Source organism: Saccopteryx bilineata, chromosome 2 (genome assembly GCF_036850765.1).
Source record: "Saccopteryx bilineata isolate mSacBil1 chromosome 2, mSacBil1_pri_phased_curated, whole genome shotgun sequence".
Classification (NCBI taxonomy): domain Eukaryota; kingdom Metazoa; phylum Chordata; class Mammalia; order Chiroptera; family Emballonuridae; genus Saccopteryx; species Saccopteryx bilineata.
In genome coordinates, this window is record NC_089491.1 from 115,953,916 (window position 1) to 115,970,301 (window position 16,386).

Genomic DNA, 16,386 nt, shown 5'->3' on the forward strand with positions numbered 1-16,386 from the left:
AATCTGGATTTGCACTTGTATAGAGAGGCTCGGATGAGACCAGGATAAGAAAACACTTTGAAAATTTTGTCAGGCTAATCAGAAGTACAAAGTTATTCCTTTTATTTAACCCACAATCTTTCCCTTGTCACTCATTTAACAAATATCTATCGAGAGCCTACTATGTGCAGGCAGTTTCTAGGTAGGTGTAGGGCAGTGGTAGTCAACCTGGTCCCTACCGCCCACTAGTGGGTGTTCCAGCTTTCATGGTGGGCGGTAGCGGAACAACCAAAGTATAAATAAAAAGATAGATTTAACTATAGTAAGTTGTTTTATAAAGATTTATTCTGTCAAACTTAGCGAAAATCCAACATAAAGTACTTGTTAAGTAATTATTATTATATGCTTTAACTCTGCTTTATAAATTTTATAAAGTAAAGTTACTTCCCTAACTTTATAAATCACCATTACTGTGGAACTGGTGGGCGGTTAGAAAGTTTTACTACTAACAGAGATACAAAAGTAGGCGGTAGGTATCATATAAAAAGGTTGACTACCCCTGGTGTAGGATATAAATAAGTAAATAGTGAAATACCCCTGTTCTAGGAGCTTTCCTCTGATGAGAGTGGAGTTAGGACAGTGCTTTAAAAGAGTAAGTTGACCAAATGGTGTGTTAGAAGGTGCTGTGGAGATCAGTGAAGACTGTAGGAAGTAAAGGGTAAGTGGGAAGTCATCTCAGCTTTTAGTGGGGTGTTCAAGTAAGATGTCCCCACGACAATGGCATCTGAGCAAAGAAGCCATCAGTAGCATGTGGGTTTTTGGGGTAGATAGAGCATAGGACACAAGGGCCTTGAGGCAGGAGTGAGCCTGGCATGTTCCAGGAACATCCTGGAGACCCGGTGGTGGGTGGCACGAGATCAGAGAGGGGCTTCCAGACATTATAAGGGCTTAAACACTTTTAATCTGAGTGAGATGGGAAACCATTGGACGGTGTTTTAGCACCAGGATTGCTGTGGCCACTGTGTTGAGAATAGACAGGGATCAGGGAATTCAGGTAGAAGGCTTTCAAGAGACCAAGCCAGGCCCTGGCCGGTTGGCTCAGTGGTAGAGCGTCGGCCTGGCGTGCGGAAGTCCCGGGTTTGATTCCCAGCCAGGGCACACAGGAGAAGTGCCCATCTGCTTCTCCACCCCTCCCCCTCTCCTTCCTCTCTGTCTCTCTCTTCCCCTCCAGCAGCCGAGGCTCCATTGGAGCAAAGATGGCCCGGGCACTGGGGATGGCTCCATGGCCTCTGCCTCAGGCACTAGAGTGGCTCTGGTGGCAACAGAGTGACGCCCCAGATGGGCAGAGCATCGCCCCCTGGTGGGCATGCTGGGTGGATCCTGGTCGGGCGCGTGCAGGAGTCTGTCTGACTGCCTCCCCGTTTCCAGCTTCAGGAAAAGAGAGAAAAAAAAAGGACCAGGCCAGAGAGCAGGGATGAGGGGTGTGGCGTTGGATGAGAAGTGAGGTGAGGTGATGAGAAGTGGCTGGATTCTAGATATAGTCAGAAGATAGTCATCAGGATTTGCTAGTGGACTCATTCATTCATTCGAGAAAGAGGTGCCAGGTATTTGAGATGTGGCCCCTTCCTCTGAGCTGTTGGGAATCTAACGGGAAAAGACAGAGAATTGAGAAGCTGCTCCCTTTGTACAAGGTATGGGCCAGAAAAGCAGACTAGAACCATATCCCGGAGGTATTTAAAGTCCCTTCAAACTAGTGTCCCCTGCCTTCCCCCTCCCTCCAGCTTTCCCACCAGCCCCAAGGCCCTCCAGCTTGCCCTGCTCACCTCCACGTCATCAGCATGTAACCAAACCTCCTGACTCTCAGGAACCTTCCCTCTGCCCTCGCTCTTCCCCTGACCCCTGGACTGGTCTCTGCACTAGGCTGTTTGGGCCTGGGAAATTTCACCTTCATTTTACAGAACAGGAAGCTGATCCATAGAGAGCTCTCATTAACAAACATAAAGTCTGTTTTCTAAGTTTGTAAAATTTTGGTTGGAAAAATCTAGGTGTGAACTTATTTTTGACAGAGAGAAAATCAGAGAGAGGGACAGATAGGGACAGACAGGAAGGGAGAGAGATTAGAAGCATCTCTCTTCGTGATAGCACCTTAGTTGTTCAAAGATTGCTTTCTCATATGTGCCTTGACCCAGGGGTGGGGGCTACAGTAGAGCGAGTAACCCATTACTCAAGCCAGTGACCTGGGGCTTCAAGCCAGCGACCTTTGTGCTCAAGCCAGCAACCGTGGGATCATGTCTATGATCCCACACTGAAGCCAGCAACTCTGCACTCAAGCTGGTAAGCCCGTGCTCCAGCCGGCAACCTCAGGGTTTCAAACCTGGGTCCTCCGCGTCCCAGTGTGATGCTTTATCCACTGCAACACTTCCTGGTCAGACTAGGTGTAAACTTTTAAAGGGCCTTGATGAAGAGAGAGAAGGCTGGTTGAAGGTACACAGAGGACCTGACTTGCAGGGGACCTATAGTTTGTGTGTGGAGCTGCTGGGCTAGCCTGGCTCCCAGCTCCCAGTTCTGTGACCCGTTCTCAGTCCCCAGTGGTGATGACTTTGCTCTCTTGCCAGAGAAAACACATTTCATAACTGCAGCATGAGTGCCTGTAGTTAGACATAGGGTGGGACATTTGCTGGACACTGAAGGAGCCTGTGGCCTACTTGCCTTGGAAAGCTTTGAGAAGAGAGATCTTGCTGGATCTCAGTTTTAGATGCAGACCAGCCCATGGGGCAGTGTCCCCAGGGTTGGCTCCCCTACCCTTCACCCCGACAGACAGGCCAGAGCTTCCAGACCAGCAGGTCTTCCTGGCAGACGAGACCTTCTGAGGGTGGCCTGTTAATTCAGCCTTGGCAGTGGGGAAAGGTCAGCCGGGGGGCCAGCGTGGCCTTGGCTGTGCTCTCTTTTTACAACCCAGGTGGCAGGTAGCCCACTGGTCCCGCCTCCCTCTGCATCCGCAGTTCCTTCCTCACAGCCACAGCCCTGGAGCCCAGCAAGGCCCTGGGGGTTAGAGCCGGGTGGCAGCTGTGTCCTTGGGCCCCAGCGTTGAAGCAAGGAAGTGATAGCTGCCGCTCAGACTCTCTCGCCCTCCCTCTCCCTGACCCAGTTCCCTTCTTTATGGTCTGATCCTCCCAGTGGTCAAGGTCCAGCTGAAGGCTCACCTGACCACCCAGCCTGAACTGACCCCTCGTCCTCAGGACGCACTGCATGTTGCCTGTCCGTAGCACCAGCTGGAGCCATTGTGTGGGCACACGTCTCTCCTCAGCTAGGTGGTGAGCTCTCTGACACAGGGAACCCCTTCTCTTAATCTCATTCATGATAGGAGGGCACATGGGTGGTTCCTTACAGTTCTCAGCTCTCTCAGATGTAGCATCAGTCTCTAGGAGGCTGGGCAGGATGATCATGACCTCATTATTACCTGTTGACTGGTCCATCCAGAGCCATGGAGCTGGAAATGTGATCGGTCTGGGTTTTAAGTTAAGGACCTCGGGCCTCTTTGAGCTTTGAGGACACTCAGTGTCTCAGCACTTAATTCCCCATGCTCCCTGCTGCCCACAGGCAGGACCAGACATCCTGCTCATTTATGGAGGGGGTAAGAGCTGCACAGGGGAAGGCCCAGCCCAGGCCTAGGCACTTCCTTGCACACACACACACACACACACACACACACACACACACACACCCCGAATGTGCAGAAGGCCCAGGAGGAGGTTGGAGCAGAGGCAGCTGCTGGGCGGAGGTGAGGAGGCGGCCGGCGAGGATGAGGAGGGAGGCTCTGAGAGGGCTCCTCGAGCTGTGTGTCCATCAGGAGGCCTGTGTCCCTGGCACCTCCTTTTGTCAGGTCACCAGTCCCCCAGTGAAGCCTCACCTTCCTCTTGCTGCTGGGAGATCCTGGGATCCCAGGATAGCAGGAGGGCACGTGCAGAGTCCTCACCCCAAGTACCAGCTGAAGGTGGGCAGAGGGTGCAGGAAGGGACATCGCAGACCCTCTCGTGTGCCCGCCTTCTGTCCGTCCCCTCCCATTGATGGCTCTTGGTGTCTCTACAGGTCGAAATGAGCTGATTGCCCGCTACATCAAGCTCCGGACAGGGAAGACCCGCACCAGGAAGCAGGTGGGCCCTGGGAGACAGGCATGCGCCCCCCAGACAGGTACCCCAGCACCAGCCTGTGCCCAAGGTGGGCCAGGTCCTCCTCAGGACCAGGTGTGGGCCCACCGTGGGGCTGGCTCAGATGGGTTGTCTCCCGACAGTTAAGTTTCCCTGCTGTCCCTGGTGCCATTGCCTGAGGAAATCCCTCACCTTCCTGGGGAGTGAGCAGTCTCCTCCCAGTCCTCCTCCCGGACTCCAGAGAGCAGAACAAAAAGCACACGCACCGCACGTTATTTACTGCCAGATTCTGGATTAGCCGGGCTAGCCAGAACTGAGGGCCCGTCACTGACTGACCTTCCCTCCATTCATCCATGTGTCCATTTATTCATTCAGTCCACAGATGTGTATGGAGGCTGTGGAGGGCGGAGGGTCAGAGAGCCAGGATGGGGAGTGCAGGTCGCCTGGGAAGTGGGGTCAGGAGCCCTCTCTTCTTGCCATAGGTCTCCAGCCACATCCAGGTGCTGGCTCGTCGCAAAGCCCGTGAGATCCAGGCCAAGCTAAAGGTAAGGCCAATGGCAGCTGTGGGAAGAAGGGTGGGGCTGCTTCCAGAAAGTTGGGGCTCTTTTTCCAGCGAGCAAAGCCTTCTTGGGTGTTCAGAGGTTGACTGCTGTGTATGGAGCCGTGTACTTCTTGGTGTTAATGCAAATGCTGTTCAGCCTATAACGTCTGTCCACACGGGGAGGGACACTTGACCTTTGAGCCATGTGTGAGACTGCCAGGCCTCACAGTACCCAGGGGGCCACAGGCCAGTCTTCTGCTGTGCTCCCCTGCACTCAGGGGCAGTGCCCTCAGCAGGTCACCCTCTAGACTCCACCCCTTGAAGACCTTTTTGAGCCCCTGGCTAGTGCCATCATCCAGAGCCTGCAGGGTGGGCAGTCATGGAAGGCACTGCTAGGCACGGGGGTGTTGATGCTACTGTGGGAGCAGGTGGAATTCCTTCCCACGCCTTGCTCTCTGGGGATGGCAATTCCTGCCCCTCCTTGAGGGCCAAGTGACAGGTGACTCCGCTGTGGAGGACCAGCTGCTGGCAGCATTCCCCTTGGGGCAGCCCTGCTCCCCACAGGGCTCGGGCCTCTCAGACCCTGGGACCAGGGCCACTTGTGAATACTAGTGGGAAGCACCACATCACAAAGGTGTTGACAGCAGAGTCTGCCCAGCTACTTAGTAGGAAGAGCTGATATTTGGGAGCATTAGACTAAGACCATCAGTTTACGTTCTTTTTAAAGCAGTAGAAACGCCTTTGTTCCCCTCCAACACAATCTCACCCCGATATGTTATCAAAGGAGCTACTTTTGGTCAACGCTAGTCTGGTAAGGAGCAGACCAGAGGCCAGAGACCCCTCCTTCTAGTTACTCCTCACTGCCTATGGCTCTTGAGCCCAAAAGTACCTAAGAACCCAGTTTAAAAGCTCTGGACTAGCTGGCCTCAGAGGTCCTGTGTGGCCCTAGTAGTTCATGACCCTGTGTCTGGAGGATCTGAGTGAGTGGGTGGGAGCTCCCAGGAAGGCACACACTGCCTGCTCAGCTCTGTTCCTCCTGCCAGCAGCCAGCTGTCCCCCATCCCCTTGGTCACAGGACAGCTGGCTGGGCCTCAGCTGTTGACCCTCCCTCTCCAGCTTGCACATGGACCCCCAGACCACCGCAAGGGTCCTGGAGCCCAGCTAACCCCTCATTTCCCTCTCTGGTCTGCCTCTGACTCACTGGGACCCTGGGCAGGGAGCAGAATGGAGAACAGACTTTCCAGTGTTCCGTTTAGAGTCATCGAAGGGAACTTGTAATTCCTTCGGGGCCTGGCTGTACGGCTCACGTTTGCTCGGAGGAATGGCGCCTATCCAGTCCTTGTCCATGGGCTCTAACTTGGGGCCTAGGGACAGCCTTCAGTGGACAGCTGGACAGACATCAAGGGAGCCACGAGCCCCCTTAAATAATATGCAGATTTTCATGTATATGTGTTTCCCCGTGGAGATTGGTCTGAGGATTTCGTCATATTCTCAGATGGGTCTCAGCAGGTCAGGTGGAACTCCTCCGGGTTTCAGGCTTGGTCTGGCCTGGCTCCGTCCTGTGCTCTGTGAGCTTGGGCGGGTCACTGCCTCTTCTTGAGCTCCACCCTGGCTCCCTTTCTTTTTTTTTTTTTTTTTTTTTTTTCATTTTTCTGAAGCTGGAAACAGGGAGAGACAGTCAGACAGACTCCCGCATGCGCCCGACCGGGATCCACCCGGCACGCCCACCAGGGGCGACGCTCTGCCCACCAGGGGGCGATGCTCTGCCCATCCTGGGCGTCGCCATGTTGCGACCAGAGCCACTCTAGCGCCTGGGGCAGAGGCCACAGAGCCATCCCCAGCGCCCGGGCCATCTTTTGCTCCAATGGAGCCTTGGCTGCGGGAGGGGAAGAGAGAGACAGAGAGGGAAAGCGCGGCGGAGGGGTGGAGAAGCAAATGGGCGCTTCTCCTGTGTGCCCTGGCCGGGAATCGAACCCGGGTCCTCCGCACGCTAGGCTGACGCTCTACCGCTGAGCCAACCGGCCAGGGCCCCCTGGCTCCCTTTCTGTAATGACAGGGTTAAGCGAGGTAGTATTGAGATTCTCCCCCCAAAATTCAGTGACTCCTTGGCTCTGTAGCCTGGCCACTGATGTCACTCCCCATAATGTCCTTCTCACTTCCCTCGACCCCTGCCCTACCCGCCGAGGATGTGGTTCCCTGAGCCCAGTGGCTTGTGTAGATCAGCTATCCAGGGAGGGGTACGAGTTGCATGGGTGGAGCTCTCCCGCCTTCTGATCAGTTGTAACTGCAGGGTCTGCAGGCTCTCTGGGGTACAGCCGGCCATCCTTCATGTCCTCCTGGGTGGACGGGGCCTGGGCTGGCCGGCCGGGGCAGGTTTGGCTTTTCCCTCTGCACAGTGCAGGTGTCCTTGGGAAGAAGCACACCTTATGCTGATTATTAGCTGGCTCCCCACCACTTGGGAGGGGTCGCATGCCCTCTGTGGTATATACACATGCTGTCAAATCCTGACATACCCCTTGTCGCCTGTTTACTCAGGCCCCTGGGCCTGCAGGGGTCTAGAGGTGAACTGATGTGCCACCCTGGACCAAGCTCACAGGGCTGACCATCACTACCATCAGCACCTTAGTCACCTAAATTCTCTGAGCCTCAGTTTCTTCATCTTAAAACAGGGATCCGGCCTGACCTTTGGTGGCACAGTGGATAAAGCGTCAACCTGGAAATGCTGAGGTCGCCGGTTCAAAACCCTGGGCTTGCCTGGTCAAGGCACATATGGGAGTTGATGCTTCCAGCTCCTCCCCCACTTCTCTCTCTCTGCCTCTCCTCTCTCTCTCTCTCTCTCTCTTTCTCTCCCTCTCCTCTCTAAAATGAATAAATAAAAAATTAAAAACAAACAAACAAAAAACAGGGATCCTTCTGGTCCTGCTAGCCTCACAGGAGTGCTGTGATGTTGAGTATCAAAGTGAGATAGTGTTCTTGACCTTTTGTGGGCCATCTCGTGCCACATGAGCATAAATGGTCCGAGAGGAAGGGCCTTTTGTTGTGTTCTGGCTCCACAAGCACATGGTGCCGGCATGCTGGGTGTGTTACCTGGACCACTAGAGCCTAACAGCATGGAGAGGCCATGGTGATACCTACCTCAGGGGGCTGTGAGGACTGAGTGAAATTATGGTGCAGAAACGCCCGTAAGTCACATGGACCTTTATCCATCTTAACTTGTTTATCACTTGGGACAGGTCTGGATTAAATAATACTTCTTTTTCTCCTAAAACAGAATTTCTGGAGCTTTTGAGTTGATATGATCCAACTTTTCAGCCCCAGTAAAGCTCCACACACAGAATAATTCCAGTCTATATATGTGGTCTTGTTTTGGACAAAGACACAATTCCCATTAGACTTTTTGAAATACAGAATGTTGTCTCATTGGGGGTGCTCAGGATAGGAACCAGGCTTATATAAGTATAAACAACTATTAATGCTATTATTATTTTTTAAAATTTTTTATAAATATATATACTATTTATTTGAGAGAGAGAGAAAGACAGGAACAAGGAGAGTGAGGGAGGAGAGAGATTTGAGAAGCATCAACCCATAGTTGTATCACTTTGGTTGTTCATTGATTGCTTCTCATACATGCCTTGACTTGGGTGGGTGAGGGGGCTCAAACCAGTGACCTTGGGATCGTATCGATGCCGGCACTCTTGGCGCATTTTGAACTGGGGACCTCAGTGTCCCAGGCCAATGCTCTATCCATTGCAGCACCACCATCCAGGCAATACTGTTATAATTATTAACAGTGTCATGAGTGCTTTTTTGTTCAGAGCCTGGGTAAGGCGAATCCGTTCTTCAAGTTGGACCCGTGGAGGGCAGACAGCTAGTGTTTGTACTCTTATCTGTAAAAGGTAGAGAGTTCTGCCATGCAGGGGAGACCCACAGGGCAGAACTGAGACAGGTAGGGTCACAAGAGACTGTCCATGACTCCCAACAGTCCGTGTGACCAAAGATGGCCCTCCTGCACATTCAAGGGGGATCCGACAGGTAATGATGTACAATCTGCCATGAGCTGGGTGCTGTCTGAGCCACCAGTGTTGTGGAGGTGAGCAAGGATGAAAAAGTTCCTGATCTCAACTGGTGTCACCAGAGGGGTGGGGGTGGGGAATGGGTGAAAGGGTTATCAAGTCAATCAACCACAGCGATGCAGTGTACGGCACAGTGAACATAGTCAACAGTATTGTGATAACTGTGTATTGCAACACATGGTTAGTAGGCTTAGTGTGGAGATGATATCGTAAGGTATATAAATGTCAAATCACTATTTTGTACACCTGAAATTAAGATACGATTGTATGCCAACTATACTTGAATAACAAATTGCTTTTTGGTCTGGAAAATAAATAAATACAAGGTCCCTGTTTTCAAGGTGTCCCTGTGGTTAGTAAATTGAAAGATATGATCTAGCAGATGGTCTCCAAAGTCTCTGTAAGTGGTGATCAAATAGGCAGGGCTAGTATTATGCTTCTTGGACAGATGAGAAAGAAATTGGTTCAGGAAACCACGTGACTTGCTCAAAGTCACAAAACAAAGTAATAGATTGCAAGGACATAAGCCTGGTCCCCTGGGGCCTAGTCCAGGGCTGTGGCCACTGACAGTGGGACAGCCTCCCTGACCACAGGCCCTCCCTGCCCTTACCTCAGCCTGCCGGGGCGACCACTGCTGAGGGTGTCCCTCCTGCTGTCTTCCCCCAGGATCAGGCAGCTAAGGACAAGGCCCTGCAGAGCATGGCTGCCATGTCGTCCGCCCAGATCATCTCCGCCACAGCCTTCCACAGTAAAATGGCCCTCGCCCGGGGCCCTGGCTGCCCAGCAGTCTCAGGGGTAAGTGGGGCTGCCTGGCGCCAGAGGCCAAACCAGCCCTCTCCTTCTCGCTCCTCCCCCTTCTGCAGAACCAGAGCACTGGCCAGACCACATTTCTCTCACTTGAGTCCTCTCAGGCCAGGAGAGTCAGGGGGAAGGAGGGACCAAGGACCGACAGACATGCTGGGTCACAGCTCAGCTCAGCTGGTATTGGAACCCCCTTCCTGGGGACACAGCAGACCTACACACGGGATATGCTGCCCCCATTAGCTGACCACCCAGGAAGGGTGGAATTTACAGAGGGGGAAGCTGAGGTCCCAGGGACAGGGGCTGAAGCTGAGGCTCTGGTGTAGCGCCAGCCTGACCTGGAGTGTCCCTCCCCCTGCTGCTCCCGCAGTTGCTCAACACTGCCCTCCTCCTCGCTGGAGGGCTCGTGTCTGCAAACAAACCCCTGTGCGAATTTTAAATGTTTCGGCCTAAGAACTGGCGTCTGGGCCATGGCCAAGTTGGTTACACTTTTGGAATCGTCCAGAAAGGCTCCTCCTTTTCAGGGCTGTGTCTTCACAGGGTTTTCTTGGCTGTAGGGACTAAATGGGTCTTCAGAAGTTGCCCTCAGGGCAGTGACAGTCCCTGTTCTGTGCTTGCTGAAGCTCTTGTCTAGCATCTTCTCAAAGGGCTTTCCAGGGAGCACTCGTCCACAGAACGTTTAGGTAGATATGACACAAAGTGATTCGGTGCGTAAGTTTGGGGCACTTAGAACTAAATCAGTTTCCTGACTCGAGGACTGTTGGGAGCCTCACTTGCTGCTCTGCATTGTGGGCCTGTCCCTAATCGAGGAATACAAGATGCTGTTTACCGAACGGGGTGTTTCTCCTGTGGAACACCACGTCAACAGAGCATGGCCAGAGGCTAGAATTCCTTGAGATACACGTTGGGACTCTGCTGTAGCCAAGTAACTCTCTCCCTGCCAAGTTCTGGTCCAGGCTGCTGCGGAGACCACTGCACTGTCTCCCCACACCAGGCCCTCAGGCACGTGGGCTATGCTGACTCTGTGCTCTTTGCCTCCTCAGTTTTGGCAAGGAGCTTTGCCAGGCCAAGCCGGAACATCCCATGAGTGAGTATGGCCTGCAACCAGTTGCTCCCTGACCTGAACTTGAGTCCGTAAACTTACGATGTGGATGCTTGGCCCCAGGGTGGGACAGGGCTGCAGTCTGGGCCCACATTTTACTACGACCTTGAGCTTGGGGATCAGGCTCTGCTGCTGTCAGGCAGCAGCTCAGGCTACGTTGTAGACACCTGGGGTGGCATTTGCCAACACACCAGTCTGTCCATGGTGCTGCAGGGCCAGAGCTTGGGACCCAAGGGAAGTAGGCTCAGAACCAGGGCTCAGCTGACCTGGGAGGGCGGGATGGGAAGTGTGGATTTTATAGTCGACACGCTGCTTTTGTGGATCAACCATAAAACCTGAGGGAGTGGGCAGGAAGGAAGTGGGAGACCAAAGCCCACCAAGGCCCCTGATGACCAGACCACCAGGGCCAGCCACACAGATAGCGATGGACACTGCTCGAGGCTCCGGGGCTGCAGCCTGCCCAAAGCTTACACCTCCTCTCTCCTGTCTCCCGCAGTGTGAAACCTTTCTCTCAACAAACCTACACTGTCCAGCCTTCGCTGCCTCTGCCAGGTGGGTCGGCAGGCACAGCTCCTCACCCGTCACTCCCCTGTAGCTGCTGCCCCCAAGCCCTGGGCGCATGGCAGCCGGACGCCCCCTGCCCCTCGGCTTGCCTGCGGTCTCTCCCAGCCTGGCTCAGGCTTCCGGGGGCACACGCAGTTTAAAGGGCAGCGCCTGTCCCCATGCAGCTGTTCCCCCGCCACCCCCGAGTGCTGCATGTGTGCCCCCATATACGTTGGCTGCTGAGAAGGCCTCCCTCTTGGTGACCCTGGATTCCTTCAGACTTCTCAGCCCGGAGAAGGAAACCCTGTTAGCGGAGGAATAGGCCTGGGGCTGCTCAGGGGACCCGCTTTGTCCTTGCCTCTTTCTCATGAGCATCCCTTAGTGTTTTCCACTCTGCAGGCCAGACGGGTCCCAGCCCTTCAGCACCGTTTCTGGCTTGGGGAATGACCCTGCCCACATCCTGGGCTGCCCTTCCTGCTCTGAGAGCCGCCTGCTGCCGTCCAGGCTCCTCAGCTCTGCTTTCTCCCAGCCCCGGGCAGTCCGCCCTCTCCTGGCCTCACCTCACTGGCCCCTGTGTTGGCTCAGGCCTTCCTAGATGTCGCCTCGATTCCTGCAGCAGCCTCTTATCCAGTTGGCTTCCAGTCCCTTCTCTTCACCGTCATTCACCTAGCGGTCTTTTTAACTCACCATGTTGCTTCGAGGCGTAAAACCCTCTGATGTCTCTCTGGTGCCTTCAGGAGACAGTCAGTCTACACTGGTGGGACTGACCGTGTTCTTCTGTGAACCTCGCCCTCCTCCTCTCCCTCCCCTTCTTCATTCCCCAGCACCATCCCTGCCTGCCTCCGGGCTCTGGCGCAGGCTCCCCTCCCTACTGTTCCTCTGCCCTGTTCTCTCCCAGAGTAGGCTCCCTGCTGTTGGCGCCTGAGCACACTGTGCACTCCCCCCCACCTAGCTCCTGACTGTGGTCAACTCTGTGTCAGGGCAGTGTGACCAACCAATCGGTCCGTGCCCTCAGTGTACTCTATCCCGTCCGGCACTCAGCAGTTCCTCAGTAAGCAGTGCTTGCACAAATGAGTAACTCAGCTCGTACAGTAAGCACAGGCTAACGTGTCTGTCCAGCAACGTCCCCACCCATCCCTCTGACTACGGATGCTCCTTCCTCCACCCTGAGCACATGGGGCCTGCGTTCATCAGACTCCCTGCCTGGGACACTGGGCTCAGCGAGAGGTTGGCCTCACTGCTCTCTGTTCCCTCAGTCACCAAGGCCTGGGCTTCAGCTCGCTTCCTGTCCCCACTGTGTCCCCTCCTCTTCGCTCTGCCGCACTGCTTCAGTTCAGGTCCCACAGCGACTGTGCTTCAGGTCTGCCTCAGCCCTGCCTGTCCTTCCTCCAGGCCAGAACAGATCTTTCAGAAATGAGGATCTGAGCATGTCACTGCCCTGCTTAAGGTCTGTCACTCTCCTGAACTCTCAGGCCAAAATTCATACTTGCTGCCTGCCACTGGTGCACACCGCCCTTCTCTCCATTTCTGCCGCAGACCTGAGGCTCCAAACTCACAGAACTCCTCACAGCCTCCAGGTCTTTGCCTCTGCTGTGTCCTCTGCTCAGAATGCCTTGCCCTGCCCCTGGCTTCCCCTGCTGCTGTCTACTTCTGCTTCGTAACTTCTTTCAAGCATCGCCTTCTTTGGAGGAAACTTTTCCGATCATCCCCAGATTGGACCAGGGGCTCCTCTTGGTGCTGAGTGCATCCCTTGTCAAATTTCATCCCATTCATGACTTCTTTTATCAGCAAACCTGTATCAGAGTTCCTTTTCTGGGCCAGGCTCTGTTTTGGGTGCTGGAGAGACAGCAGTGAACCAAACTGGAAACTTTCTTTTCTTGTGGGGCCTATGTTACTGTAATTAATGACTTGTCTGGTCAGCTCCCCACTGGACAGAAGCTCCTTGAAGGTGAGAACCCAGTGGAGCCGGCTGTAGAAGTCCTTTCAGCCAGTAGATATCAGGCCCCCGGCTGCGTGCAGCCTCCCTTGAGTGTAGTTCTGTGTGGGGCTGAGGGGACTGAGTTGTACCGGCTGAGCCCTCCCTGCCAGGGCTTCTCCTGGACTCGCTAGCCAGTGCTCTGCACTCCCCTCCGCTGCCCCTGTTAGAGCCTCCCTCGGGGAGACAGGAGATTGTCTTGCCAGCACAGGTCCCACGGGTGGGCCTGGGGTCCTCACAGAGGGTGTGTGCAGGGAGGGCGTGTGCGAGCAGGCTCCCATGTGCCTCTCCTGCTCCCTGCAGGGTTTGAGTCTCCGGCAGGACCCGCCCCATCACCCTCAGCACCCCCAGCGCCCCCATGGCAGGGCCGCAGCGTGGCCAGCTCCAAGCTCTGGATGCTGGAGTTCTCTGCCTTCCTGGAGCAGCAGCAAGACCCTGACACGGTAGGTCCTCCTCTGTGGGCCACACTCGCCCTGGAGCTCCCTCGCTTCTCCAGCTCTTGTTCCATCCGCTTCGGGCCTTCTCGCCCAGCCCTTCTGCCCCATTCCACTTTGGGCTCTAACTTAGGTTCTGCATTCCTTTACAACCTTTCCTTCCCTTGAACCCATCTCCCCTTTTCCTTTCGTTTCTCAAGCCACTTCCCTCTTCTTTCCTTCACCTTCGGTCTCTCCCTGTGTCTCTGAAGCTCCAGTCCCAAAGCTCCCTGTGGTTTCTTTGTCCCTTTCCCATCTCTCAGCCTTCCCCTTTCCTGCCCCTTTACCTCTGTTTTTTCCTCCTGTTCTCTCTCCTCCTGACCCAGCCACCGCTCAGTCTAGAGCTGCTCATCCCAGCCCCACCCTGGGTTGGTCCATCCTTCCCCTGTGTCTCTGAGGAGCCCGCTGTGTCTGACCCCCATCCCTGGGAGGCAGGCTGGGAGCAGAGCCCAGCCCCCACCCCGTCCCCTTCAGTGTCTTGGTTCCTCGGTGACCAGCGTTACCTGCAAAGGTCAAAGCAGCACTTGGAGACATCTGGTCCGACAGAGATTCACAGGCCATTTCACTTAGACATTTCCAAACTTGTTTTTAACTCAAGAACCCATTAATCTATCAAGCTCTTACTCAGAATCCCAGTGTGCACAACAAAAGTAGATTTTGTTTTGTTGTAACAACAGAGGTGCCCAACCCCTGTCTTTAAGGGTGGAGCACAGTTTGAACACACCTCATCTAGGTCAGTGGTCTGACCTCACAGATGAAATAACAGAGGCCCAGAGATAGAAAAAGATGCCTGGAGACATTTCGTGACAGGCAGGACTAAGAATAACAACAACTAAAATCTGTTGAACACCTGTTAGGTGCTAGGCGCTGCGTCCAGATGCTTTATACCATCAGTTTTGCCTTACATTCAATGTTTTCATTGTCTCCATTTTACTGGTAGAGAAACTGAGGTCCAGGGAGCTGACATTATTTGCTCACGTGACATTACTCAGTCACGTGACTGAGATCTGAGCTCTGGTCCATTCTGTCTGCCCTGCTGACCCTCCGCCTCCCTCAGACCAGCTGTTCTCTCCACAGTACAACAAGCACCTATTCGTACACATCGGCCAGTCGAGCCCAAGCTACAGTGACCCCTACCTCGAAGCTGTGGACATCCGCCAGATCTATGACAAGTTCCCGGAGAAAAAGGGTGGACTCAAGGAGCTCTTTGAACGGGGACCTTCTAATGCCTTTTTTCTCGTGAAGTTCTGGGTAAGCTTTCGATAGACTCTTCCTTCCTACCCCCAGCACATCAATGTGAGTGAGGAGGAAAGGGGAAGAGGTGGCATACGGTGCCCTTGCCATGGTCGACATCTGGGGAGGAGGGGCCCAGTGCGAAGGGGAGGAGCAAGCAGCGGTGGCTGAGACTGGGAGCCAGGCCAGTGGGGCCAGAGAGCTGGGCTAGTAGTACAAGGCCCTTTTCTGGTTGCGACACCTTAGTTGTTCATTAATTTCTTTCTCATATGTGCCTTGACCACAGGCTTTCTTTCTTTTTTTTTTCAAGGCCCTTTTCTGATCTGTGGTAATAGCAGTCCTGGCTGGAAACAAGTACTGCCTTAAGGAGGCTGAGTATTGTAGGAAGACTTAGGGGATACTGAGGGATAGGTGGAGACTGAACCTGGACCCTGAGTTACCTGAGTCTTTGGATGGCATCACATGAGTTGGTTTCAGGGCCTGGAGCAAGGCAGTTGGTCCTTAAAAGCTCATCTCCAAGGACAGGCTTGGAGCAGTGCACTAGGGGATTAGGAAAGGTTATCCCAAAAGAAATACTCAACTTATAAACAGCTTAGCCTATAGACTTGGTCTCTGCTGCCCTCCTCACCTTGCTCCTGGACAGGTGGGTAGAGTTTCCTCCTTTCAAAATGTCTTCTCTAAAACTAGGAGGCATAATTAATGCCTGCTCTGGAAGCTTATTTTCCAGGGGGTAGAATACACACCCAGAAGGGATGCAGGGAAGAGGCAGACAAGTGCGAACTAAGCCAGCAGTAACAAGTATAGGAAATCCTTCTGGTCTGTGATTGTGGCCTTTGAATAGTTTCAGAGCGTTGACACCAGGCCGGGTGGCTCCTCCCACATTCCTCTCCCTAGCACCCTTATTAACACCCAGGAGACAGCTCAGGGATTCTTACTCTGATTAGAGTTGATTATCTGAAAGCTTTACTTTTCCTAGAAATAGGCTTAGTCACACAAAATTTTATATACATTTATTTCTAGGTGGCTTACAGACCCCTGGCTAGGGTTCTTAGACTAGCTTTTATTCACAACCAAACCCGTGCAGCTGGCTTTCCCCAGAAGAGGCAAGTGCTGGAACTGAGACCCAAGGCCTCTGGTCTCTGAGACGCTTAGTTTTTGCACTCTGAAAGACAGCTTGTTCTGTGAGCAGGATGGCAGTTGGACCTGGGCCTTTAGTGGTGGGCAAGATCTATTAGGCAGAGATGGGGAAAGGCTGTTACAGCCTGGTGGAGGCATAAGGAAGTGGGCTCCAGAGGAGAAAGTTACGGGTATAGGTGTATGAGAGGGAATAATAGAAAATAAAACTGCAGAGGTGAGTTAGATCCTGGGATGTCCTGGTCACACAAAAGTTTTGGCTTTTGCCCGGCCAGGTGGTGGCACAGTGGATAGAGCGTCGGACTGGGATGCGGAGGACCCAGGTTCAAAACCCCAAGGTCTCTAGCTTGAGCGCAGGCTCATCTGGTTTGAGCAAGGCTC

The 16,386-nt window shown here is 53.8% G+C and overlaps 1 protein-coding gene across 5 annotated transcripts in view; it reads left to right on the forward strand.

The window, feature by feature from the left end:
• TEAD4 (TEA domain transcription factor 4) overlaps positions 1-16,386 on the forward strand; it is an 83,888-nt gene that overhangs the window by 49,091 nt on the left and 18,411 nt on the right. For 4 of the 5 annotated variants that reach the window (XM_066257698.1, XM_066257695.1, XM_066257697.1 and 1 more), the window contains 7 exons: positions 4,069-4,133; positions 4,610-4,672; positions 9,411-9,539; positions 10,589-10,632; positions 11,144-11,199; positions 13,469-13,608; positions 14,716-14,889. In XM_066257698.1, the coding sequence (XP_066113795.1) occupies positions 4,069-4,133; positions 4,610-4,672; positions 9,411-9,539; positions 10,589-10,632; positions 11,144-11,199; positions 13,469-13,608; positions 14,716-14,889 (671 nt within the window). The remainder of the gene's footprint in view (positions 1-4,068; positions 4,134-4,609; positions 4,673-9,410; positions 9,540-10,588; positions 10,633-11,143; positions 11,200-13,468; positions 13,609-14,715; positions 14,890-16,386) is intronic. The other variant, XM_066257696.1, reaches the window with a different exon arrangement.